This window comes from Vigna angularis, chromosome 4, assembly GCF_016808095.1.
Source record: "Vigna angularis cultivar LongXiaoDou No.4 chromosome 4, ASM1680809v1, whole genome shotgun sequence".
Taxonomy (NCBI): domain Eukaryota; kingdom Viridiplantae; phylum Streptophyta; class Magnoliopsida; order Fabales; family Fabaceae; genus Vigna; species Vigna angularis.
The window spans coordinates 29,716,478-29,744,009 of NC_068973.1; the positions used below are offsets into that span (position 1 = coordinate 29,716,478).

The 27,532-nt window shown below is 32.6% G+C and overlaps 1 protein-coding gene and 1 long non-coding RNA gene across 2 annotated transcripts; both read right to left on the minus strand.

Annotated features, from left to right (window-relative positions):
* Window positions 1-1,853: 1,853 nt before the first annotated feature.
* Window positions 1,854-4,704, minus strand: LOC108330027 (uncharacterized). Its single transcript, XR_001832287.2, has 5 exons — window positions 4,241-4,704; window positions 4,065-4,135; window positions 3,680-3,808; window positions 2,780-2,861; window positions 1,854-2,516 (listed from the first exon to the last, which is right to left on the minus strand). It is a non-coding gene; the product is annotated as an uncharacterized LOC108330027 (long non-coding RNA).
* Window positions 4,705-6,112: 1,408 nt separating this feature from the next.
* On the minus strand, window positions 6,113-17,102 carry LOC108331594 (PHD finger protein EHD3). Its single transcript, XM_017566389.2, has 7 exons — window positions 17,022-17,102; window positions 16,410-16,753; window positions 14,787-14,966; window positions 14,355-14,687; window positions 9,421-9,510; window positions 9,245-9,289; window positions 6,113-7,339 (listed from the first exon to the last, which is right to left on the minus strand). Exons 2-7 carry the CDS (start codon window positions 16,704-16,706, stop codon window positions 6,407-6,409), a joined length of 1,878 nt encoding a protein of 625 aa, XP_017421878.1. The 5' UTR covers window positions 16,707-16,753; window positions 17,022-17,102; the 3' UTR covers window positions 6,113-6,406.
* Window positions 17,103-27,532: the final 10,430 nt, after the last annotated feature.

Sequence of the window (27,532 nt, forward strand, 5' to 3'; positions counted from 1 at the left end):
TGGGTATTACACGAAGAAAATGTTCATCAAAGTACTGTCATGAAGAAATGTGGGATGCTATATGCAATGAAATCATGAAGTAGGAGAATATAAACAAGTTAAATACACTAAAGAAGGGGAAAAAGTTGTAATAGAAGGTTAACATGACTTCATTGATGTACATATTGAACACATACTCCATGAAATATGATTGATTAGGATACAATTTGTGTTATTGGTTTTCATGTTGTTTAGTTTGTGTAATGAAGAATATGTTGTACTATTTAATGTTTATGAATCTTATGATTCAATATAAAATGCTTCATGGTTTAAAATATAAGTTTGGTTAAACATAAAAGTTTTGATGCCAACCATATAGTAGTCTCTACATTTATACGAGAAGGTGATAGTTCATGGTGATGAACTTGATATAACCATTTAATGCACCAAAGAAATTGAGTAAAAAATCACATAACACTTTATGATATAATTGCTTATTGCACCAAAAAAATGTGATAATGGATATTGATTTTAACCACTTATATTATTGTACAGAATCTCTTTCAAAGTTAATCACATAGGAATGAGTAGATAACCACTTACTATAACAATGAATTTGTTGAAACGAATCCTCAAAAACCACAAGAAAATTGTTTATAAGAAATTTAGTAAAAAAACCACATAACACTTATTATATAACCATTTACTCTACCAAAGAAATGTAATCATTGACATGGAATTTAACCATCTCTATTGTTGCACAAAACCTCTTTCAAAATTAACCACATAAAACTTAGTAGATAACCACTTACTGGACCTAAGAAATGTGAGGATTGATATTTAATTAAACAATTTCTATTATTGTACATAACCTCTTTCAGAAATAACCACATAGAACTTAGTAGATAACCATTTACTTGCACCAAAGAAATGTGATGATTGATTATGAATTAAACCACTTCTATTTTTGTACAAAACCTCTTTTACAAATAACCACATAGGACTTAGTAGATAGTCACTTACTACACCTAAGAAATGTGATGATTGATATTGAATTAAACCACTTTTATTATTGTACAAAACCTCTTTCATAAATAACTACATAGGACTTAGTAGATAACCACTTACTGCACCCGAAGAAATGTGACGATTAATATTGAATTAAACCACCTTTATTGTTTACAAAACCTCTAAGAAATAACCACATAGGGCTTAGTAGATAACCACTTACTACACCTAAGAAATGTGATGATTGATATTGAATTCAACCACTTTTATTGTTGTACAAAACTTCTATCGTAAATAACCACATAGGGCTTAGTAGATAACCACTTACTGGACCTAAGAAATATGATGATTGATATTGAATTAAACAACTTTTATTCTTGTACAAAACCTCTTTCAGAAATAACCACATCATGTGTACTTAGTAAACTTTTGATATCAAAGCAATTGAAATCAAGTTGATATATATATATTTATTATTATACGAAATGTCTGTAAACCAACCACAAATTTTGAATGGAATAACCACTTACTAAAGACAGGAAAAAAATCAAGTGTTTTAAAACATTGACTCAACTTTTTTAGTTTTTATTTATCTCTGATGAAGCACAAAGTTAATTGAATTTCCATTATTTTATATTTACTTTTAAGAATGTTCTTTGTGATTCTCGTTCATTACTCCATTAGAAGCGGCTGAATGTTAACTTATTCCTCTTATTTTTAATTATTCACTTTTCATTTATAACTCAAGTTATATAATAGCAGTACATTTTTCCCTTTTATAGTAAATGCTAAGCTAATAAAAAGAAAATTAGTAACTGAAACGACTTATTTTAAGTACAAGCTTTGGATTAGATAACATCAACTCATAAATCACCTAATGCAGTACTATATTTCAATAAACATAACTGGCTATTTAGATCACAGTATCACTGTTTAAATGTCTAATACTTGGGAACACCCCATTACAATTTCCTTGTTTCAGTACAAAATAATCCTTCTTAATTCTTTCTACAGCTGTTTGTAGGGTAGTAAGGGATTCCGCATAACAAATGCGGAACAAAGAATCATCTCCACATGTACTCCCTGGAACCAAGGCTACTTGTGCCAAAATGGCTAAACACAAAGTTATGATACTATCAGTTGTTTTCTCATACCATACAACAACATTTTCTAGCCTTTTGCTAAGAACAGTTGTTCTTTACTTCTTCCCCACTATTCTACAGGGGAGACAGTTAAATAAAATATCAGTTGAAAATTTCCTACTCATAAGAAAATTAAACTTCAATGGAACCTCCATATATACTTTAAACAGCTCGATGTCTATGTTAATCTTCTTTGAAGTGTTATTTTCTCAATGATACCAACACTTGAAAGCTTTTATTTTAGGCTTCCACAGATGAAAGTGTGCTAGACTTGGAAATGAAAACAAAGTAGGATGGTGTGCTTTCTCAATACTACAAATTCTAGGAACCATTGTCATGATGTGTCAGGTGGAAGGCAAGTATTTGTCATCTTCTAGTAACTGCAGTCTGCATATAGCAGAAAACAAAATGATATCAGTTGAAATAAATTGTTAATGCAGATTATGACTATTTAATCAAACTAAATTACTTAAAGTAATCCATGTCATGGAGTTCAATCAATAATATTTATTTTGTAAATTATTATTATTATTAAATCAATGACCAATGTCAGACAAAGTGAGGATGAAAGTCGTGAAAATAAATTGTCCATTTTTAAAGCAACTATAGAGTTGGCCAATCAAAGCTCATAAAAAACAAGGACTTCATACTCTGTCTAAGCTTGCGATTCAAGCTCCAAGATTATAGTGTGATTAGTTGCATTAGATCCTCGGCCAAAGAATAGAATTGGACCTTCAAAAAAATTATCATCATCATGAACATTTAAATTAATCACGTTGCAGCGAGAATCAATTACTCCACTTCAACATAGAAATTGATTTAAACCGACAACACTTTTCTACTCACATAAATAGTGAAGCAAGCATAAAAAATAGGTGAAACAATAGTCATATATAGCATAACTGTTATGTCAAGCACATCACAGAATTCTAATAACCTCTCCTTATTACATTGTCAAGTTTTTCTTTTACTTTAATCATTTGCTTTTCCAGAAGTAACAATTTTTGGACTTCACAACCTTTGACAGACTTGGAGAATTTTATATAGTGATCATAGTCAAAAAATTCAAAGCTTTAAGTGTTGAATCAAGTTCTACTGATACTCACTAGTGCAAAAACAAATGAACAAATACTAACATACAATAAGAAATTCTTACTATACATTACTTGTGCAAGAAGAGAAATATTTATCATATTTATTTTGGGGTCTTATAGAATACAACTTATATACAGAAATAACATCAAACACGACCAGTCCTAGGAAAGAAAATATACATTCGGTGGAGATATTTAACAGGAAAGAAAATGATTATGTAGCATTTTTACTCTAAATAAAAATTATGCTATGTGCACTTGTGAACTTATAAACTACACGGCTTTGCAGCCCTTCAATTACCACAACACACAACTCTCCAACCAATTACAGGTTCATAAATTCATCACATCAGATTGCATTGCAGAAAGCGATATTAGATTTCCGTGATTGTGAAAATTAGAGAAAATGACAAAAGCCAAAAATAAAAGAGAAAAATGGAAATGAGGAACACATACCAAAACAGAGACAAGAGAGATTCGTAAAGGTGGATGCAATGGAGATGGACGCAAAGTTCATCTGAGAGTGCAAGGGTAGAGATATACACAATATGAAGAAGGATATAGCAATGGAGTCCACCAAATCAACTAAAAAAATGAAAACATCTAATTCAAGAATCCACCATTGAACAAAATAGGAAGAAAACAAAATAGAACTGATGAAGAAGTAGTAAGCAAGCAACAAATCAATAATTACATCAGATCTAAATTTTATATGCAATTTGTTTTAGAAGAATTAGAATTGACATGGGTACAGTGAGGTATTAAGTTGTTCTATAAGACACAGTAAAATATCTATAATCTCCATCATCCAAAGTTACAAATAGTTAGTTTATGAGTGCACCTTCTCCGGGAACTTCTCACGGTTCATTGATGCTTCAAAATAGTCTCCAATCTATGCGTAAAATCTTCCCACTGCAAAACATCACAAATATTTGACGCCCGAAAAACATAACTAGTGACAATATACCAAAATTTCTTTATCAAATGCTACCCAAACCCTAGGGATTTTTAACATACAAGATAAATCAGTTGAGGCGCAAGCATAAAAAAGTGGTCACTGGGCGCATTGAACTTGACCAAAGTAAGTTCCTTGTTGAGGCGCAAGCATCAGTTGCAGCGACCGCGGACGAAATTGACGACGGCAAGGCAGTTGTCACGGGCAACGGTGATGGTGCGTTGATTGGACGAATGTAGGGCGAGGTCGTTGATAGCAACATTGCGGTGGACGGAGAGCATGGTAAAAGCCTTCCGCGCTCCACACCGATCATCTACTTTGACTTTGCTGGTTCGAACTTTTCCGATCAGGTCCAGCCTCCGGTTAAGTGGCAGTCATGAAGTTCTCCCTTTTTTTTCTTTCTCGCATTCTCTCCCAACCCTAACCCTAGCACGCACACGAAGAGTTCCTCTTTCAAAATCAAATGGATGACCTGACAAATTCAAATCTGAGAGAGGACCCTAATACAGCAGCTCTCTTCGTTGAAACGCACAGATTCATTTATTCTTCTACCAAACCAGCGCATGCAAATGACAAATTTACCCTTTCTGACATTGACATTGAATGGGTCCCACTGCGTGTCAAATGAATGTCATTTACTTAAACCGTGTCAAAGAATCATTTTTGAAAGTAAAATCAACCAATTAATCAAATTGTACTTTTCAGTAAAAAATTTCTATTCCTTCTGGATTTCTTTTCATTTTGTGTTTTGTATCCGTAGTCTTTGTTATAGCGATGTATTTTAATAATGAATTAGGCTTCGGGTATATTTAAAAAAAAAATAACATAACTTTTCACAATTTTTGAGAGATTATGTTAAGGATAGAGAATTTGAGATAAGCGAAGATGGCTTCCATGAAATATATTCTCAAGATAGAATACTTGAATTTTTTTTGTTAAAACCCTAAGTTAGATAGTTTTTAACAAACAGGGATTGATTTTATAAGTTTAGTCATAAATTAATTTTGATTAGATTTAGAAATTAATTTTGGTTAAGTTTAATTGTAGGTTAATTCTTTTAAGCTTAACTTTAGTTTAGTTTAGGAACATTTTACTAATTAGAATAATAATTTAGTTACGTTACTTGGTTAAGTTTTGTTAATTAGAATAATATTTTAACTATGCTATTTGGGTTTAAGTTTATTTATTCTTTAAATTTAATAATATTTATTTTAAAAATTTAGTATTCTTTAATTAAAATAAATTACAAATTTGTATATACTCTTATTGATTTCATTTGTTTTAAATTTTTATATTTCTAGTTATAATATATTAAATGAATTAGTGATAGGTTTGGAAATACGCATTATTTTTAAGTAGACACCCAAGTTATTTACGTTTGTGGTGCAATTTGCTTAAGTACATTGTCAAATAGATAACTTTCACAATAGTTATCAGACAAATTCTGAAGTACGAGTTAATTTCAAAGATTACAATTTCAACTTGATTCTTAAATTTTTAAAATATTAACTATGAAATATTTTTAATCATGTAAATCTTATTACTTGAATTTATTATTTTAAAATAGAATTTATTTTAACTATTAAAAATATTTTAATTAACAAAAATACAGTAAAAGATAATATGTTAAAAATAAAGCTATAGATGTCTGGAAAGTAATACAAGTCATTTGTCTTTTATTTACAAATTTCACTTCTAAAATTTGGGAAAAAGATAAACTGAAATTGTGTTTCAAACTGCGATTTCAGTAAATTAGTTTTCTTAATGGAAGTACAGTGGTGCTTTAGAACAATGGTATTTACATGGATGCCTGTTAGTGCTTTAGAATTCAATACTTTTAAAGTTCAGAACCCAAAAGAACATTGTAGTTTGGTTGTAAAAATATTAGTCTCTGCTCAAATCGTATCCATGTTGAATTATTGAATTCTGAACCATGGGGAAAAAAATCTTTATTCTTTCAACCATGGAAACATTGGCTTACAATCTGAACGAAACAAGAATAGCAGCCAAATATAGAATTCATATAAGCCATGTCCATAATACAGTATCTGACCTACTTACAATACAGCAGTTTCAGATTATGCCTTGACCTTTAGCCTCTATAGTCATGTCTTTCCATGTAATGTATCAAAAAAGTCAGGAGATCTTGAACACTTTTACAGCCTACCAAAATATCAGTCATTCAAAAATACAGCAAATGCAAAATACAACAAAGACCTCCACAAAATTCATGTTGTCTGTGACTCAATCTGGATTGCTGCCTTTTTCTCTTCAAAATTCAGAGTATTGGCTGCGGTTAAAAGCATGTCCATTGCACCACCTCTTTCCAATTCTCTTGCTCGTTTATTTCTGTGTTTCTTATCAAGTTTAGCATTTGGCTTAGCAGCATCTCTCCCTTTTCTGCTTGGCTCGTTACTTTCATACGCCTTTTTAGCCTTGTGAATGGCTTGTATCCCAGCATCACAGAGTCTGCAGAACCATTTCCCGCTAGGAATAGAAGACTGTGGAGGTGTCAAGCAATAGATGTGATATCCACGATCACAGCCATCACAGATAACGATCTGATCATCATCTCGATCAATTAAGCAAACACAGCATAAACAAGAAGGGCAGTACCAACAGTGACCGTATGACTTTAACTGCTTCTTTGTTAAACACCTTACATGGTAGTACTTGTTGGAGCAAAACTTATGACCACATATTTTCACCTTTTTTCTCTTTTTACCATCCACTTCATTTCTGCAAATTTTGCAAACGGGAGTTGTTTTCTCACCTACAGAAACTTCAATCCCATCAGAGGTGCAATTTGAATTTTCTTCAAATTCATGTTTTGTTTCCTTAATTGTAGGAAAGCTTTCATCCCCAATTATGCCATTTGGGGTCTGTTCATCATTTAACCTTTCACATAGTACACAATGCTCATGTGGAGATCCAATCCCATTAGCAGTACACCTGGCACAATACCAGCTTTTGTGGGGTATTATTTCTTTCACTAACGGCTCAATACAGGACACATGGAATATCTCCTCACATGAATCACAAACCAAACAGTCTTTGTCATCTGCCTTCTCTCCACAACGGCTGCAACTGCCGATTCTGTACATAGAAATGTCTTGCGTCTGCTCTGGTTTCACGAGAAAGCCAAATTCTCGGTTGCAGGACTGTTTGAAATAACAAGATTAAAACAATTTTCAAGACCATTTTAATAAATATTTCAAGAGAAACTCTAATAGTACCAAATAAGATTAGTATAGATAGGCAAGGATTTTCAAGTGCAACATTCTAAACATATTCATAGCAAAAGTTCGCAAAATCTAGCATGTTTACAGACAGGACTTTCAGCAGAAAAGTATTACATAACCAAACGAGTCTCCCTTCCTGTCTTATTTTAGCAAATCCTTAAACGCCGTAGGAAACACTAGATGCATTATTCGTGTCTCTCATTCAAAGATCAGAGAATTTAATTTTTTAAAAAATATTTTCCAATATGTGGGTTTAATTTTTTTCATTTTGAAACAAATACTATAATCACGGTTGCAATCCATTGTCCCCAATAATAATATATACCTTTGAAATCAAATAGATACAATCAGTAGTTAGCACCATTTACCATAAGTGCCATTATCTTCAATTTCAAGTAGTCTATCATCCCATTATGCATTTAGAAAGTTTTGGCAAATAAAGCTGAATTAGACCATGATAGCCTGCCAGGCCTTTAGAGCGAGCAGCAGGCCCAATTGGTTCAAAGCTTATATGAGTGTAACATGGACTGTACAGGAGTAGGGTAGTATCAATAGGACTTTTAGGTCTTCTATCCTGTATTGGATTGGACGTGAATGAATTTACCCTATTTTAGCCTGTTATAAAAATGAGAGAAGGAACCAAGGACCCAACTAGGTTACGCTAAAGCAGAAAGAAAATAAACAGACTAAATTAGGGTAATTTCATTCGTTTCCAATCCAATAGAGATGTGTAATGTGCAAAAACAACGACAGTATCATAAATGATAAGCTGGACGTCAAGGGAAAATCAGTTACACAAGATAACATGACACGTGATCCATAAGGAAAGGGAGACAGGAAAAGCATGAGACGTAAGAAAGAAAATGTATTTCTAAGGGACTACGTGTTCTAGGGGGAGGCTATGCATGGTATGCTTTCTCTGTTCTGATTCTTTTCTGAACAATTGCATCAGGTTCTTTGATGCTGCTGCAGTACCTGGCTCAAATTTCATATACACTGAATTTTCTATTTCTAGTAAACGATTGAGGTTTTATTCAGTAATTCTACCCATTTTTCTTATGTGTAAACAAACTCAAACACTCGTTGATTGATCTAATATATACTGAGATGTTTTTATTCAGTATTTACTAGTGTCAGGATGACTTCTTGATACTAGAAGATATAACGGTCCTATTGATACTATCCACACCTCTGCAACCCAGATTCTACTCAATATAAGCTTTCAGCTAACTGGGCCTGCGAGAATGTTTCTTTTAGTCCCGCTGCTCTCAAGGGCCGGTGTCTAGCAGACCATTTCAGAAAATAGTTATCTAACTAAAATATTTTCAACATAATTATTGTCTGTTCACATATGGGGATATAACTATGCCTTCATGCTTCATACCATAACATTTTCCAAAAGATAAACATGCATATAACAAAGAAATTTCTGGTCTACGGCCGGCAAAACAGACAAACAAAAGCTGATGAACAGAAACAGAAATTGCCCACTCCAAGAGTTACAGCTACAATGAAACAGCAAAGAAAGGAAAGATAGGATATCTCCACCATGCCATGTGCAAACTTTCTTAAACTTTTCTTTGATAATCCTTTTCAATTTTATAGAATGATATACCTATCTGATTGCCAGCCATCAAAAGGTAAGATGGATTGCATTTACAGTATTACTTAATATTTTCTCAAAATATCATCTATCAAATTGTACTTATCACAACACAAACAGTGTATCAAACTATATCATAAAACAAATTTTGAGATAAGTCAAAATCTGACAACTTCATGATGATCAAAAGAAACATCAGATCAAAGTTATAAAACTATTACCGGTTGCTTCTCATCTTGAAATGTGCTCGGTGCTGAAACTCCTACCTAGAGGTAAAGAAAAACTAGGGTTTGAATAAAAGGAAAGCAGATGGTAGCAACATACACAGGAAGAAGAAAATAAAATCCAGAATCAAAACACATCATGAAACTTATGAGCTTTGAAAGAAATTTTTTACCAGCTCCGAGTAGGAAGTTGTTGACATGCTTGATAGGCTCTTGGCAAGAGCAACAATCTCATTACCCGTGTCTTGAAGCTTTCCCCAAACCTAAATGTATAATTAATACAAAAACAATAACCAGAAAGTAAAATGGTTAGTTTGTGCAATGGTTATACATTTTAATACACCAAACAAACCATAAACAAAATTATGGCAGAGTTCTCCAAGATATAACCATAGGCCACACAGCCCAAATTAGGAGGAAATAGGATGTTCAAATAAAAAATCAGAACGATATTTTAAAATATTAGCTAAAATTTAATAAATACAAATAGGACCAAGTTATCAGGAAGATTGCAGGGTTGTTATCAAATTGAGATTCAAATACCGAATTCCTGGGTCAATTTTTAATCCTTAATCATAATTTGTACTGAATTCAAAACTTGAAATATATCATATAGATGATATATAATGTTCCATATAATAAATTTAAACTATTAACAGATAAAAACAACTTAACCATAAGTCTCAACAAACAAAATTATTAGTTACAATTGAGTTTGTAAAGCCTCCTCTATTTCAGTTTAATGGAAACGGAGCAATGTAATAACCAAATAAAGTGCATACATTGAAAAAGTGGATGACAAAAAAGTAGTGGGAATATGGAAAAATCAAAGAAGATAAATTCAAAAGGTGCTCATCGAATTCCTTTTCATGGACAATTTAAGATTATTGATGAAAGCAAAAACCATATAATAATGAATTATTGATTCATGTGATTCATATTTAATGATACAAACTTGCACAGATTCATTCATGTATATCATGACATACAAAATCATTTAAGATTCTTCCTATGAATTCATATGTAGCTGACTAAAAAACTTCAAATCATGAATCCTAAGATTCTTATAAGTGAGATTAAGAACTACTAGACTTTTTCCAAAATCATAACTATTAGTCAAAAATGAAAAAGGTACATAAAATGCACACATGAGCCCACCCAACCAACATAGAAGAATATCAAGAAACTCAAGTAAATACCTGAAAGCACTACCATGTACAAATACAAGTACAAACCATAAAAAATAACATCATTTTGTCAACTATGCATGCATACTTGCTGATAAGTGTGAAAAATACTAATTATTCATGCTTATTTACAGTCTTAAATTTGTATTTATTCATGAATTATGTGTTCTCCTCATGGGAAGATGTAATATTTTCTTCTTTTGTAATGTTGGTAGGTTAGTTTGTTTGTTTTAGATCAAGGTACAGGATATTGAAAAATCTTTGAGAATTAGAATTGTTGTCAGGATCTTCTAGCTCAACCACAACATGGTCACTCGGCTAAGAATAAAAATACTCGCTCAGCGAGTGAATTGTCTCGCTCAACAAACATGGGCAGTTAATAGTGAAACAGTTGACTTTTCGCTTAGAGAATCCATGTTTGCTCTCCCAGCGAAAAGTCAAATTGTGTAAGTGGTTAATTAGTTGAGAAAGAAGGAAATGAAGGCAGTTCTGGTTGTGGGAATACGAAGAAACTCAAGAATTCTGCCAGAGATTACTCCAAGTTCATCAAGACGTTGTGCTTCCATTATTCGTGAATATTTTAGATGACTAGAAGTAGTTAAACTCCATTTTCATTAGGATTGGATGTAATATACTCAAATTCATGTAAAGTTCCTGTAAAATTGAATCTTTGTTCATTCATATGCTTTATCTCGTATTTTATGTTTATGATTTGGAAACTTCATACTTTTGAATGTTTCTATTTACTAGAAGTGAGTTGGAACATGGGCACAGATAAAGCAACCAAGAGAATTGATTCTACGAATGGGTTCAAGTACTCTTGGTCATTCTAGATATCTGAACTTAATGCAAATTGTATATTAAATGAACTAAGGAATGAGTAATTTAGCATATTGATTTAAAACTTGTTCCTAGGGGATTAGAACTTGTAAAATTATGATATGAATGTTTGAATGAAATGGAGATAAATTGTACAATGTATTTGCATCATTTGATTCATGAATCTAATCCTAATAAAGTTTTTCCTAAATCACTTTACCAAATTTAGAATTTTTTATGTTTGTAATCTGTTATAATTCATTATGATTTCAACAATGTACTGTATCCAAGTTAAAATTGGTAACTAAGCATATTTAGAAAACAAACATAAATCCTGTGGGAAACTATACTTAGAACTTCTATTTATTACTTGTAACGGATTGGTATACTTGTCAAAAAGCTAACACTTGCACAGTTGCACACAATCCTCTGCCTATATATAGATATAGATATATCATAAATAATCAGTCTTTCAAAACCTAAATCCAACAACCTGACACTACAAAGTTTTACAAATAAATTATTTGGTAAAATATGAAATTATTTTGTCCTTCTTCCAGGTTTAACTGTTATAGAAACTAGATAGAAACTCAGAAACAACAAAGAAAACTCAAACAAAGTATCTGGGAATTTTGTATAGAAGTTTTAGAAATCTTTACAGACACACCACTGGCACTTCGAGGGTCCAAGATCCTCCCACTGTTCATTCACTAATTTTCCAATTCATCACCCTGGACCCCAAAACACATCTATATATACAAACTTCCCAACCGCATAACATATTTTACATTTCTTTTAATTAAAACAATCAACTGTATTTTCCTTTTCCCTTGTTTCTTCTTTAATAGACCTTCATAATAGGAGGTCGTATCCTAACAATACCTGGCCCATCAAGATTCACCTTGTCCTCAAGGTGGAACTATGGCAAAAGTTCCACAATTGCATAAACTTCCTCCATTTTCATGCTCTTCTTCCTCATGCCCTTTTATTAACACCATGACATTTAGTTGTTCGATCTTGCAGACATGGTTCACGTATTTTTCATGACAGCGAAAACATTCTCTTTTTTTATTTTTGCTTGAAGCTTTGACTGTGTCATCCTTTTAAAGTTGCCTCTGTTGTGGTCATCACTGTTAGCCTTTACCTCATTACTGCCCTTGCTAGTACCAGATTGAGAAAAAGAATTTGCCTATGCCAATAAATTGAGTGGTGCTGAATTAGCTGATGCCATTGATCTTGGAGGTGCTGCTATCCATTCCTTTGTTCCTCTTTGAATAAGAAAACGCCTATACCCCTTCCTGTGTCTCTATTATCCCCACTGCCTTTACTACACCTACATTATTCTCTTCAATAGCATGGGCTTTGTTCATCACTTCCGAGAGTTTGTTAGTTTTGTACAGCCTCAATTCTTCTCTAAATCTTCCCATAACCCCATTAGAAAAAATCCTCATCAAATACTGCTCATCCAACCCCTCAATGACTCCAGCAAATCTTTCAAATTGGGTGATGAATTCAATCAATGAATTCTCCTGCTTCAGGGCCAACAACGATTTTGAAAGGGTCTCCCATCAAAACTGGTTGGAATCTTTGAAAGCATTCTTCAAACCAAACAAAGACTGATTTGGGTTGCACACTTCCCACCATTGAAACCAAGGTAGCACATTGTCTTCCATCACCACCATAACCGCTTCCATTCTCTCCTCTTCTTGTACCCCTCTCAAGATGAAATAGTGCTCAACTTTTCCTATCCATCCCACAATATCTTCTCCTTCAAATACAGGAATGTCCAACTGCCTCCATTTATCACAATTCTTGTTTCCCAAGAATGTTGCACTCGCTATTCTTATTGTGTAGCTTCATCAGAGAATCTCTGATTCATAGAATTTGCTGCACCAGCACTTTTCCCACGTCCTTCTTTCACAAATCTTTCCACAATATTTTCCAACCATGCCATGCGTGAAAGTCCAAATTTGCTGCCATTTGAGTTAATCTTGCATCTAATCTTGCTTTAAAACCCTCTGGTAACGGAAGCCCATTTGCTAAAGACTTCTCCAGTGCTTCCACTTGTGATTCCATCATTCTTGTCGTCACTGTGGGTAACAGAGCCCAAAAAGAGCTCTGATACCAGTTTATAGAAACTGGACCAGAAACTCAGAAACAAGAAAGAAAACTCAAACAGAGAATCTGAGAATTTCGTATAGAAGTTTCAGAAAGATTTACAGAAAGCCATTGGCAATTCCAAGGTCCAGGATCCTCTCACTATTCACTAATTTTGCAATTCCTCACCCCAAAACCCCAAAACACACCTATAAATACAAGATTCTCAGCAACATAACTACTAACATAGTTTACAGCTGTTTTAATTAAAACAATCAGTTTTATTTTCCTTTTCCCTTGTTTCTTCTTTAATAGACCTTCCTAATAGGAGGTCGAGTCCTAACAAACTGAAATCAAGTTTACAGTCCAAAGAAAGGATCACTTCACAGCAGAGTTAAGAGCTGATCAAATTCAAACATTATTTGATGGCTAAAATCTTCATGATTGAAGTTCCATTAATTAAAATAACTAGAAATAAGAGCAATATAATATTGATAACAATATTGTGTAAACATTAGCTAACAGACTTAGACCTCAACGTCATGGGTCTAGGTAAACCAGATATTTGGCGATTTACAATTTTTAAATTTTGTACCAATCACCATATACATATGATAGGATATAGGGTGATAGGATATAATGGGTTTAGGATAGAAGGAAAAGGAAATGAGAGGACAGTTAGGAGGAAAGAGTTGTTTGACAGTTAGTTAGTTAGTGGGAGGGGGAAGAGAGACTGTACAAATAGCATGTGGGTTCTGTACAGGGGGATTATTCATTTTTGTATTCATTTGGGTATAGACTGGAAATTTGTTCCAGTGGAGGGAGAGAGGCTTCCTTGGTGTGATTCTTTGTACATTGTTTCATTCATACATCAATAATATACACACTGTTTTGTCTCTTTTCGTGTGTGCTTGAGAGGAGGAGAGTGTTGATCGGCTTCTTGACTAAAGAAGCCTAACAACATATGAGTAAAGAAATTGTTCAAAAGAGACTGCATAATTTACCTGTTGAATATCTGACAAGAAGAGTGCTGGTGATTGTTCATAAGCTTGCTCCTTCATCCTTGAGTTCATGATCGTAAAGTCAAATACACTTTCAGGCTTCATTCCCTGGAAATTTTCAAGCAAAGCCTTACACAATGAGCGGAATTTTTCTGAGGTTAAGATATTACAGAGCACACGTTGACACATCTCAGTCACACCATGGTCAGGTAATTCACTGGAACATCCATTACACATGACATCTGCATGTCGATTAGCTTCCTTCCCTGTTCTATGAGAAAGCAGCTCAGATTGCGAAGAGCATCTTTTACCATTTTTTTCAATTAGAAAGGTTTCCTGCAGACAAAATAAGAAGGGACATAAATAAAGTGGCAAAAAGTACTTTTGGGTAAGTTGAGTAAGCAGGATATATATTGTTCCAACTGAAGAACCAACCATAACAGTAGGGGCAAGGTTTTGTTTAGGATTAAGTGCTTCCCTTATGCATCCCTCCACACCACCATTGCTATCACCTAATGACTGATATAAGTGATTTAGTACAATATTTCCCCACTGTCCTTGGGAACAATCATCTGAAGTATTGCCTAAAGCTAGATCACATGGTTTCTTCACATCCTGCAATAAAATAGTAATAACACTCAAAATACAATGTTGAAGATATCACCAAGACACTTTATTATTCAGGACATTTATCTGCCAGGATGAGTCATCCCATACTGTATTCATACTGAATTACGAAAAAAAAAAAAGATAATTTTACCATGTGTTAACTACCCTACATTTAGCATCTCAACCCGAATTAAAAATATCATGCACACCAACCAATATGGTATCATTTTATGGTTAACCTGGATGTAATCTGATTATCAATAAAATTATTGAAAGTTGAGCCATCTGTTATACAAACCAAGAATGTAGCCCCTTGTACAACCAAAGTTCAACATAAATCCACTATGAATTTGACAAAGTAAATCACATCCCTAGCATTTTAAATATATAGCACATAGATTGCAACTAGGCTGACTCCATTTTTAGTATAACCAGAATAAATGTGTGGATACACGAGGATCGTGTCGCAGTAATGCCATACACGAATAAAGCAAAGTTAGTAAATTAGTCCTCTTTGTCATCAAAGTTCATGGATGGTCCATAATCAATATGTTCTTATATATCCTTTATATGTGGCCAAACATATACTTATCTTAAGTTGCAACTTAACTCCATTTATCAGCATAATAATTTTAACCAAAATAGCATAGGTACATGATAATCTACTCTTGGAAAACAGGAAATAGAGAATAGTAATATAAAAATTAAAACAAAATTGATGAACCAGAATTTTGCGAGTGCATGTTGCCATAATTATATTTTTTTGTGTCATTCAATTTAAAGATTTAAATTCAACTCACAGTAACCTAAAGCAACCAATATGTCAATCAAATGTATTACATCTCATCTACTGAAATAGCAAGTCTTTATAAGCATACATAATATACTGAAAGATATATAAATGGGATGACAAGTAACTCCGCAAATCATCTAAAAAATAAGAGCATCAATGAAAAAATATGTACATAAGTTGCATTGACTTCAAACTAAACATTAGCCTTTTTTCCAGATGATATTTTTCTGTCTTGTATCAATCGCACAGCTTTATAAATATTACGTGATTCCTAAGTCTCAGCAAGTAACCAAAAACCTAAAACCTGATTCATTAGCACACAGCCTAAAGAATAAGAAACCTAAGACTGCTCCAAAAAACCCAAGAAGGACGAAACCTCTTCCTTTTTTTAGCATTGACGACTAAAACAATCATCACTAATTACTAATGCACACCCAAAAAACAACTAGCCACAATTACTTGTTGACGGCACTGAATGTATTTTACAAACTAATGAACAAATTTTAGGTTTTACTCATGTGTGCCTTCTCCAATCATGTCAACACAAAACTAAAATACTAGCAGGAAACAACTCAATAAATCCAGAAAAATGTAAGCAACAAATAGCATAGAAAAATTAGGCAAATTGACAAGTCTCAACAAAGAGGGTAGAAAACCTGATCCGCTATCCCACTTGCAGTTGCCATGCCTGCTCTGCATTGTTCCTGAGTTTTGCCTCTTGAACTTGACTTCTTACGCCTCTTATAAGTTCGCAAACATTCCACTCCACCAGAAACACCTTTATCTCCAACTCCCACCCCATTACTAAAAGGTTCACTTTTCAAGACCCTAACCTCTCCAGCAACACCATTTGCATGAGCAATTGCAACATCATCATTCATGGCTTTACTATTCAAATGTTTTCCCTCTTCAGCAACACAATTATCATCTTCAATTGTCACCTCATTATCCATGCCTTCATCTTTCAAATTCTGGACTCGTTCATCACATTCAGGCTTATCTGCATAGCTTCCATCCTCAGTTCCCAAAAAGAAAAATAAAATACAAATAACAACAATATATCGCTGTAAAAGAACAAAATTAGGGTTCTAAAGTTCCCATCGGCCAACCTTCAGAGATCCAAAATTTTGTAAGGATTCGGATACCCAAATGCCTCTAAACCCTCAAAAAAAAGCTATTAGAAGTCAAAACGCCCCCCTCAGTTGCCCGCAATATATGATGACAGTTAAAAACGAAAACAAAAACTGCAAGTTGGAGGAGGAGGTTACAGCGAAATCTGAGTTGAAGTGCAGTAACTACTCTGTCATATGTGAGTGTGTTAATCCAAAGAAGAAGAAAAAATGTATATGTGTACCTTAATATTTCGAAACCAAAAACCAAAGGACGCGTCTGCCCAGTCTCCTTTGCACTGGCTGTCTTTGTTACTGCTTCAACCCGTGTATTGTTTTACTTCATTTTATTTATTTTTTTTCTATAACTGCTGTTACGGATCTTTTCTAAGCATTTTCTCATTATTATGGGCGGAAACAGGGGTTCAAACCCATATTATTTTGTAATTATGTTGTCTGATATTTTGTTCTGTAAATTTCTTAATTAATTACATATGTAACAGTCCTATAATATTTTACAAATATAATATATTAAATTACATTATTTTGAATAATTTAAAAATTTTATCATTTTTAATTTTGATCAATTATTTAATTAATAAAAAGAATTTTAAAAAGTTTCAAACAAAATTAAAAGAGAAAAATCTAAATTTAACTAAAGAAATAAAAAAATGAAAAATCCAATCTTTATAATTAGAAAGATTTCAAATAAATAAAATTAAGTTACCAACATAGAATTGATGAATGGATGGAGTGAAGGCGTGGATTCTAAAGAGAAAGATAAGCGTAAAGGGGTGTTAAAAAAAATAAGAAAAGTACTTTTGAACTAATTTTAGTGTAAAACTACAGTTATTAAGGTAATAAAACGAAATATTTATCATTTTGTTTGTATATTGGTTTATTTTATAATTATTTTTATTTAGTAAAATGTTATCAATAGTATTTTATTTGTTTGTTTGTTTATTTTATAATTATATATGTTTAGTGTAGTGTTTCTAAATTTATTTTATTAATTTATTTGCTAATTACAATTATTTTTGTTAATAATGGTGTCTTTAATATCATTTTATTTATTTGTTTATTTAGTTCATTGTATTTGTTAAGTAGTGTATCTTTAACCTTATTTATTTATTTAATAATTATTATAATTTGGTGGGTGTTTTTAACCAATTTTATTTAATTATTTTTTTTAGTTGATAAATATTTTTTTGTCTTCTCGTATTTTTTTCTTAACTTTTAGATTTTCATATAAAAATAGTAATTATTATATACAAAATTTTCATAATAATTAGTTATAATAAATGGACTTAAAATACAATTTTTGTTTTATTTTGGTCTTTCAATTTGGTCCTCTCTTTTTTACTTAATAAGGTCTTAATTTTGGTCATTTTGGTAACGTGTTTAAATTATTACCGGAAGATGAATAATGTGTGTGAGGTGTCACTTCTTGACTTTTTTAATTAATTTTTTTTAATTTAAAAAAAATTATTCACGTGTCACATTAGTATTGTGTCACGTGACAGTGTCAACACTTGTGAGAACCCAAAATTTGGGATTTAAAAGAATGGGTTAGTGTATTAGACTAATAGAACCATATTTTTATTTTAGTATAAAATAGATTTATGAACAACCTGGTTCATTAGCTACTTCCACTATCTCTCTAAAATCTCAAGTTCTTCTAAGTTCTCCTCCTTCTCTCTACCATTTCTTCTTACTGAGTCGTTGGATTGTCGATCAGGAGGTGTCCAGGCGTCCACAGCGTAGAGAGCTCCGTCTTCGACCGATCAATTTCTTCATTCTGACTGGTAAGTAGTTTTTCCCTTTCCTCCGTTGTTTTAAACCTAGCAAATGCAATCTCTGCTGGTTACATGTGTCTTGTGCGTTCCTCTTTATCATTTTCCACTCAATCCTAGCTCTAAGAGTTGTTTCCATCATTGTTTTGGTGGTTGTAGGGCATTGTTTAGGTTCTTCGCCGAGTAGGGTACTGTGGAAGCGATGTTGTGAGCTGGGTTGTTCAACTCCAAGGTAAAGGGAGCTAAAATACTTTCTTATAATTTGTTGTATGTTAGGTGTATAGATTGATTTATGCATTATTCTGCTGTTTGGGTTACATTTTAAGTTTTGAGTGTATGAAATGATTTGTACTGTAATGCTTATCTGTGAAATTGAGGCTGTGAACTGTTATAGATGTGATGTGCAACTGCATTTAAATATGTTTGATAACTATAATGGGTTGGGACAGTTGTCATGTGGAGAGTTAATTGAGTTGGTAGTGTTTTAGGTCATTATAGAGGAAGTGAAATAGTAATTTTGAGCATTGGATGTCTAGGGTGCATTTGAGTTGTTGGGACAGTCTTAGCAAGTGTATTGTGACTTGTTTGAGTCACCAAAGTGGTCCAAATAGGTGCAAAGTGTTAAAATTTGGTTTGGGTCCCTAAGTTGTGGAAATTAGTGTTTTAGAGTTGAATTTGAGTCTTAATCACTCTAGATTTGTAGTAAGAAGGGTTGGAATCATCTAGATAGTTTTAATCAAGTATAAAACATGAATTACATGTGTTAGAAGTTGGAGAAAAGGCCTAGAAATGGTAAGGGGATGCGTGAGGGCATAATTCTGCATAATTTGCATTCTGTAGATGATGCAGAGTCGTTATGCGAATTGCCTCGCATAGTGAGTCCTTGTCGAGGGTGCTCTCTGTTTGAGTTATTCGCTGTGCGAGCTGGTGCGCTATGCGAATGACTTGAGGGTGATGCTCTCTGTTTGGTGATTCGCATAGCGAATATGGGTGCTGTGTGAATGGTGGTTGCCTAGGAAAATGCTAGTTTAATTCGAATAGGGAATTTGGGACGTTATGCGAGGGTTTAGGGTCTCATAATGTGTAGCAGAATTTTCAGTTTAGCATAGCGCACAGACTTGGTGCGTTGAGCGAATGGACCTTAGCTGAGCGTACAGGCTTGGTGCGCTGAGCGAATGTGAATGAGTAAAATCCATTGTTTCTGTTATTCGCACAGCGAGTTTGGTGCGCTGAGCGGCTTGCCCAGAACCTGTTTTTATTCTTTTTATTCATGTTTTCTGATAACCTTGAACTATGTTTTGATTATTAGAATGTTGTAGAAGTATCTATGATAGTGTATGATCAGTGAAATCATATGTTTGGATTCAATGTGATAGTATTATGGTATTTGGTTGTTCATGTCTTGAATTAAGTTTCAAAGTGACAGTATGGTTGATGGACGTAATTCCATGGATCTCAAAGGGAGGTTACATGGTGGTGCCCTATGTACTGGACGTAATTCCATGATCCTCAAGGAGGGGATCCATGGTGGTGCCCTTAGTATGTTTAGAATGATTTGCATGGAAGCTCAGTCTTGGGGGTTATCCTGAAGCTCGAATAGTCTTTCTTCTCACTTAGAGAGGATCGATCTATGTCGTGAGGAGTAGCAGGAGGTCCTAGTCTTGGATGCTTCCAGTATGGCCCAAGGTGAGTGATAATGGACTAACCTCGTGAGTGTGGTAGGGTGAAATCCATTGGCAACGACTTTGCAAAGCAGTAGAGGCCACCACGAGTGAATGACCCGCCATAGCTCGACAATCATTCTAAGTCCGGACGAGTCAAGTGTAAAGTGTAACAAGTGGTGTTGTATGGTTCATTAACTTTGAATTAAACTTGCATGTTGTGTGTGATTGTTATAACATGATTTTTGTATATCTAGCTCACCCTTCTGCTTGTGTTTGTCTGTTATTTGTGTTGTGTTTCTGTTGCAATGATCATCCACTTGGATGTGAGCAGAGGTAGATGAGGTACATCTGGAGCAGGTCCTGGATGGTAATGATGCTGCAACTTAGTTTGTTTAGGATTTCTTAGTTAAGTTATATTATTTTGAAATACTCTTATGGGTGTTTAAAGTTTTAAATTATAACCATTTTGGAATGATTGTAACCTTAAGACTTTATCTACAAGTCTTCTTCTAACTGTTCTATTACATTAAAATGTGGACTACTATATTATATAGTTTTATATAATCTAGGACGTTACAACACTCGTATCAAGTCAGTGCAATATCATGTGTTAAGTTAATGTCAGTGGTTTATTGTTATTGTTTATGATAAGATTAAAGAGTTGTCAGTATCTCAAAATATCATTTTTCATGAAAATATTTTGCTATATAAACTAAAATTATCTACCAACATTAGTTATCATTATAATACTTCTTATCAACTAGTGACGTCTCGATTAGAGAATAATTACACCATCAAGTAAACTTGTTCAATTATAATACCAAGTATTTTATTCATGGAGATTTGATCAATATTTTAAAATCTCAGTAATTATTTGGATTTTAGAGTTAAAACAGACAAATTATAAAATGATGATGATCCAAAACTCAAAGTTAAAAATCAAATAAATTAATAATATAAAACATATTAGAATCTGAATTTCACTATTATGTTATGTTCTTACGTCGTGTTATTGTTTTATTGAATTAACAAAATTTATCCATTGTTTATGGAATTTCACGTATGTAATCTTATAATCACGTATGCAATATAAGAGATAAAAACATTCAAACTTAGTACCATTTTTCCATTATTAATTAATGATATGAGATTCTTTATTGAGCTAAGTTAGATGCACTATTTTAAACATTCAAAATGAATTATTAAATACAATTTTAATACAAAAATTTATGTAGACATTTTACATATAAGAATATTCAATAATAAAAATATTTATATTATAAATTATTATAAATATTTTATTATTGATAGTTTTTTCAAAATAAGATTATTATTATGATTATTTTTAAGACAATATTTACAAAATAAAATTAAAATATATTTTTAAATTTAATTTTATAAGTGATTAATTAATGAAATATCACAAAAGAAATAAAAATAAAACAGAATAAAATAATCAACATCAGAAAAATATCAAATGACAAAACAAACTGCCAATTAATATATTTGTTAACAGAATGTTCTCATTTATTATATTGTAATAAATATTAGATATTAATTTAATTTTTACATAATAATTAATAGATAATTGATTAACAAAATAATTCTATATACATATAGCAGAAAATAAATATGAATAAAAACTTAGTTTAAAAACAAAATAAATGAATAAATATGTACATGTGACGATAAAATAAATATACAAAAAATTAAAAAATAAAATAAATAGTTTAACAATAAAATAAATATATGAAAAGATAAAATAATTTTATACACAACAAAATAAATATAAAAAGAAAATATAAAATAAATTAATAAAATTAAAATAACTTTCATGTACATATTATAACAAAATAAATATAAATTAAAAAATTAAATAAATTAAATAATAAATAAAATAACTTATATACACATCCACACAAGTAAAAAAAATATAAATAAGTTAAAAATATCAAATGACTAAAAATTTAATTTTTAAAATATTTGTCAACAAAATAAAATAAGTATTAAAATAGATTTCGTAATATTTTATTTTCTTGTATTATAAATAGATATAATAGATAATGGATTATTTAATTACTTAATTATTTTGTTTTTGGTTTAAAATTTTAAATATATTAAAAAATTTGTTTTATTTTACAATCAAACTACTAATTATTAATTGAAATTATCCCCGTACGTAATTAATAAAATATGTAATATGAGTATAGTTAGAAGTTGCTTTTGTGTTCACAGTCAGAATTTTGAAATAATGTCTTTCTTGAATTTTTTGTGAGAATATATAAGAAAGTGTTATGTATAAAAAAGTTATTGTATTTTTTTAATTGTAAGAATTTAGAAAATAGAGTACTAAAATTGATAGTTGTTTAAAATAATAAAATCAAGTATTTAACTTTAAAATAATACAATATTATGAATAGAAATTCTTAAATTTGTCTCATTATTTAAAACTCATATCATTTTTATTAAACTCTTCCTTCAAGTTCTATCTCCTTTTTCTCTAAGAAATGTAACTCCTCGATCATCTGTTTGACGATTAGGACGTGTCTAGGAGATCATACCAAAGTAATTTCCATTTTTATCCGATCAATTTTTGGTTTAGAACAACTAAGTTTCGACTCCTCTTTCCTTTCATTCTTAGGTTGTGATTGTGCAGGTTGAATATTTGTCGCATGTGTCTTTTGCTATCTTTTCCTAGTTTCTTGTCAATCTAAGGTCCCAAGGACTCAATCTGATCACAATTTGGTGATTTGAAGGTGTTCTTAGTGTTCATTACATTTGAAGTAATTGTTTGTGATCTTAAAGTTATGTAGTTATCTTTAAGGTAAGAGAAGTTAGTGTTTCATTTAATTTGAGTTACAAAGTATGCTTTGGTAGTTGATAGTATGTGACTTGAATGTATGTTATCCTTAATGCTTAAATTGGGTGTTTCGTTGTAGTATGCATGTTTGATTGAATGAAATTAGTTGTATGAATCTGTTTGAAATTGACTCTAATGTTGAATTTCCTATGGTTGAGAAGCTAGTGATAATATTTTTTTTAAGTTTGGAAAAAAATGTTTAAGTTTGGTTGTAGGTCAATTTTGGTTAAAAATGGGGATTTTGATAGGTGAGTTTGAGAAATAATAGTATCAATGGAGATAAGGCAAGTTAATAATTGTAGTGTGATTATTTGAGACTTATTTGTGTGGTGAATTAGTAAAGAATTGGTCTAGAAGTATGTAGTAAACAATAGGTAGTTTTTGAAATGAATTTTGGTGCATTTTAAAGGTGTTGGAGAGTGAGATTTTTGAATTGAAAGGTTTGAAGGGATTGGAAGTGTTTAGGGATTTGGAGAATGTCTTGTTCAGACCCCTAAAATGACTTGGTTATGAGCTAGAATGGTTAGATTTGAATTATGGTCTTTAAAAGTGGTATTTTAGTGTTTTAAGTTAGAATATTGTTGTTATTCATGTTAAAAAATTTGTTTAAGCTGGGTTTATAATATTTAGTTAGGTCTATAACAGTGTAGAATCCAATCTAGAAGTGTTAGAAGTTGGTAAAAGTGTTTAGAATAGGTCATAGGTGTTGGGTCTATCAAGGAGGAGGTTCACTGAGAAGACACAAACACCAATGAGATATGAGCCCAACCATATAAGGGATTGACACCACTCTCTACCAAAAACCTTAAGGCAATGGGTTAATGGGTCTTTCACCTTTATATAGTGTTCTACTTTCTCATTTCTATCCAATGTGGGACTTAGACTCACACTTGGATTCCCAACAATCTCCCTCTCAAGGGTGAGTCCCTTCCACATAGGTACACTCCCTAGCGGAAGCATTCCCAACCAACCACAACCACGAGTAGCCCTTCGTACCGTCATTCATCTTAACAGGACTTGCTTACCTGAATATCCTTTGCTAGGAAGATTTTCGGTATAGGGATCATTATACTCGTCTGAGTAGGTCACCAAGACGAACCTGGCTCGGATACCACTATTGGGTCTATCAAGAAGGGGGTTTACCGGGGAGACACAAACACCAATGAGATATGAGCCCAACCATATAAGGGATTGACACCACTCTCTATCCAAAACCTTAAGGCAATGAGTTAATGGGTCTTTCACCTTTATATAGTGTTCTACTTTCTCTTTTCTATCCAATGTGGGACTTAGACTCACACTTGGATTCCCAAGAATAGGGTGGTTAAAGGTGCAAAATTGTATAGTTTTGATGTTGCAGAATTATGCATTGAGGCTAGGCAAGCAAAATGGGCTCGCTGGGCGAGTTTAGGAAAGTTCTGGAAATGGGTTCCAATGGTCGGGTGAGCCAACTCGCTCAACTTGGGGAGCTTGTTGTTTTGGCTCTCGCTAGGCGAGTGAAAGAGCTCATTGGACGAGTATTTGGGGTGTTTGGCAGAGAGTTGCAGAGGTTAAGCGAGCTTGGGAGGCTTGCTATTTTGCCTCTCGCTGGGCAAGCAGAAGCTGTTCGTTGGGCAAGTGGATTTGTGTTCTTGAATGTTTCTGAATCTTTTATTTTTATGTGTATGGTTTTAAAGTTTTAATGGTTTGTTATATTATCTGTGATAAGGTTTGTAACATATTTTTGAAGGGAATGAGGTGTGTAAGAATTCTAAGGAGAATTCTTTTTAGTGGTTACAAGTATTGTTTGTATGAATGTATGGAGCTAAGTATTAGGGTTTATCCTAACACTTTAATGTTCATCCATTATCAAGTAGAGAGAGGTAAGACATGTGATGAGAGTAGCAGGAGGTCCTAGTCTAGGGGTTTTACCTAGGCCAAAGACATTTGTTAACGGACTAACCGTATGTTGTAACTTGGGATGAGTCAACATTATTACCACTATAAGTGCATAAATCTATATAGTTCAATATTCATACTATTTCTAGATGAATCAAGTCTATGGTTATTATATGTTTTTAGAATGTTTGATTACTTGGTTCGGAATTGTAAATTTGTGTTGAGGTCTTAATCTTTCTATTATTATAAATTTTGTTTACATTAGCTTACCTTGTTTGTTTTCTTTGTGCTTGTATTGTGTTGCTTGTTTGTGCATTGACTATGATTATCTGGTTAGGTGTGAACACAGGGTGATGATGTATAAGTAAAACAAGCCTCAGGTGAAGAAGGTGTTGACGTTTAGATCCTTAGTACCTTTATGTTTTATTTAGTTATAATGGAGAGTATATATGTATAGTTTGGATTTAGTGTTTGTATAAGAAATGACTAGTGCAGAAAGGGCATTTAACGTCTGTTATTTTGGCCTTTTAACGTGAGCTCCAGAACCGACATCGTGGGTGACGTTAATCAAACATCGGACTCAACAGGTCCGACGTCTTTATAGACGTCGGTTATTGCATGATCCGACGTCTAAAGGGCTCTATAGACGTCGAACATTGCATTAACCGACGTCTACTGCAGCTCGTGTCTTTGGGTAGCGTAGCAGCACCTTCTTCCTTTGCTAGTTTCGTCATAGAAAAGGTTGCGTCTTTTGGATCTCTTATGGCATTTCAACTGAAAACTGAATCTGGATCCTTGCCTAGTTCCGTTAAAACCGCCAATGAAAACGAACGGTGACAATAGAACTAGGCAAGGACCGAAGTTCGGTTTTGGGTTGAAACGCTATAAGACATCCAAAAGACGCAAGCTTTTCTTACGAGGAAACTAGCAAAGGGAGAATGTGGTACTACGCTACCCAAAGACACGAGAAAAATTGCACCAAAACACAACAAAAACTCATTTTAATCAGTTCAAATGAAAGATAATCAACCAAAGACTAATATAATCGGAATAAAAGTACGTTTAAACGGTTTAAAAGAGACAAAAATGCACCTGAAAAAGCAATGCCGTGAAGAGAAAAGGTGAGAAGGAAGACGATGAAGTGCTCGTAACTGCGGGTTTGATGTCTGATTTAACAGCAAACTAGACGTCGGCTCCCCAGGTGAACCGACGTCTATTCTGGCCTAGACGTCGGGGCCCTCACTAATATGACGTCCAAAACAACTTTTGACCTACCCTGTCAGGTCATTTAGACGTCGGATGGTGGGATCCGACGTCTGTACGGTGGAAAAAAATAACTTTTCATCCACCTGTCAGACATATACACGTCTGTTAGGAGGGACACTGACGTCTATAATCGAATATAGACGTCGGGGTGGCAGGATCAGTCGTCTCTAAGGCGAAAAAAAATGACTTTAAAGCCCAATTCTGTAGCTAGACGTCAGGCCACCGGTCAATAATTTACGTTAGTTATTTTGTGGTCCGACATCTACGCGGTGACGTTAAAGCCCAATTCTGCACTAGTGAATTTAATTTATGATTATATTAAGGATTGTAATAGAACTTCATTTTCTCCTATTTATTAAGTGATATATTATATTAATTATGTGATATTTTCTTTATAGTTTAATACTATATATTTAGAATGTTACACTAATTTCTTTTATATATATATATATATATATATATATATATATATATATATATATATATAGTTTCACTGTTTAGAGTCAATTTCCTTCCCAATGTTAAAAAAGTATCAATTTCGTCCTCACCTTGTTTAATTTGCACCAATGAAGTTCATTATATTAATTGTGAAAAAACAGAGTTAAGTGTGTGGTGACCTCACAAGAAAGGCCTACATTTTTTTTTCTCTCCTATACTCCTCGCAACGCATACACATCTCTTTTTCTCTCTTCGAGTCAGATAAAAAAGAATAATGCATTAATTATTGCACGACATTAATGAACACACATTTTAACTACCATCTTCAATGATGAAATAAGTGCTAGAGACATTTCTTTAAGTACAACATTTCTCCATTATCATGCCAATTACCTTTTTTTAAACATCTATAACCTCCATTTTTCGTTCTTCGCAAATCTCCTACTAATTGGAAAATAATTACTATAATATTTTGTGATTCTTTTTTTTATTTAATAATTTGTATATCTTCTAATGAGGTTTAAATCTATATTATGTTAAAAATATTATGGGTATGTTAAGTACTATAACTAACTAATGTGTATATAAAAATTTAGATTCTTTTATTTATGATTACAAGAAATACATCTTATATCGTATTCTACATGCTTGGTCATGACGTGTGAGATTTTAAAATTATTAATTTAATAATTTATTTGTGCAAGTTATGATGGATGAAATTCAAATGATTCATTAATTTATTCAATCTGTATTAACACTATTTTTAATTTC

What these genes read in the sequence shown, in the direction of transcription:
- LOC108331594 (XM_017566389.2), bottom strand. Translation starts at nt 16,706, where the DNA reads ATGGATAATGAGGTGACAATTGAAGATGATAATTGTGTTGCTGAAGAG. An exon ending in CAACTTCCTACTCGGAGCTG is followed by an intron (nt 9,290 to 9,420) that starts GTAAAAAATTTC and finishes CTTTACCTCTAG; the next exon opens with GTAGGAGTTTCAGCACCGAG. An exon ending in TTCAAGATGAGAAGCAACCG is followed by an intron (nt 7,340 to 9,244) that starts GTAATAGTTTTA and finishes TATTTCAAACAG; the next exon opens with TCCTGCAACCGAGAATTTGG.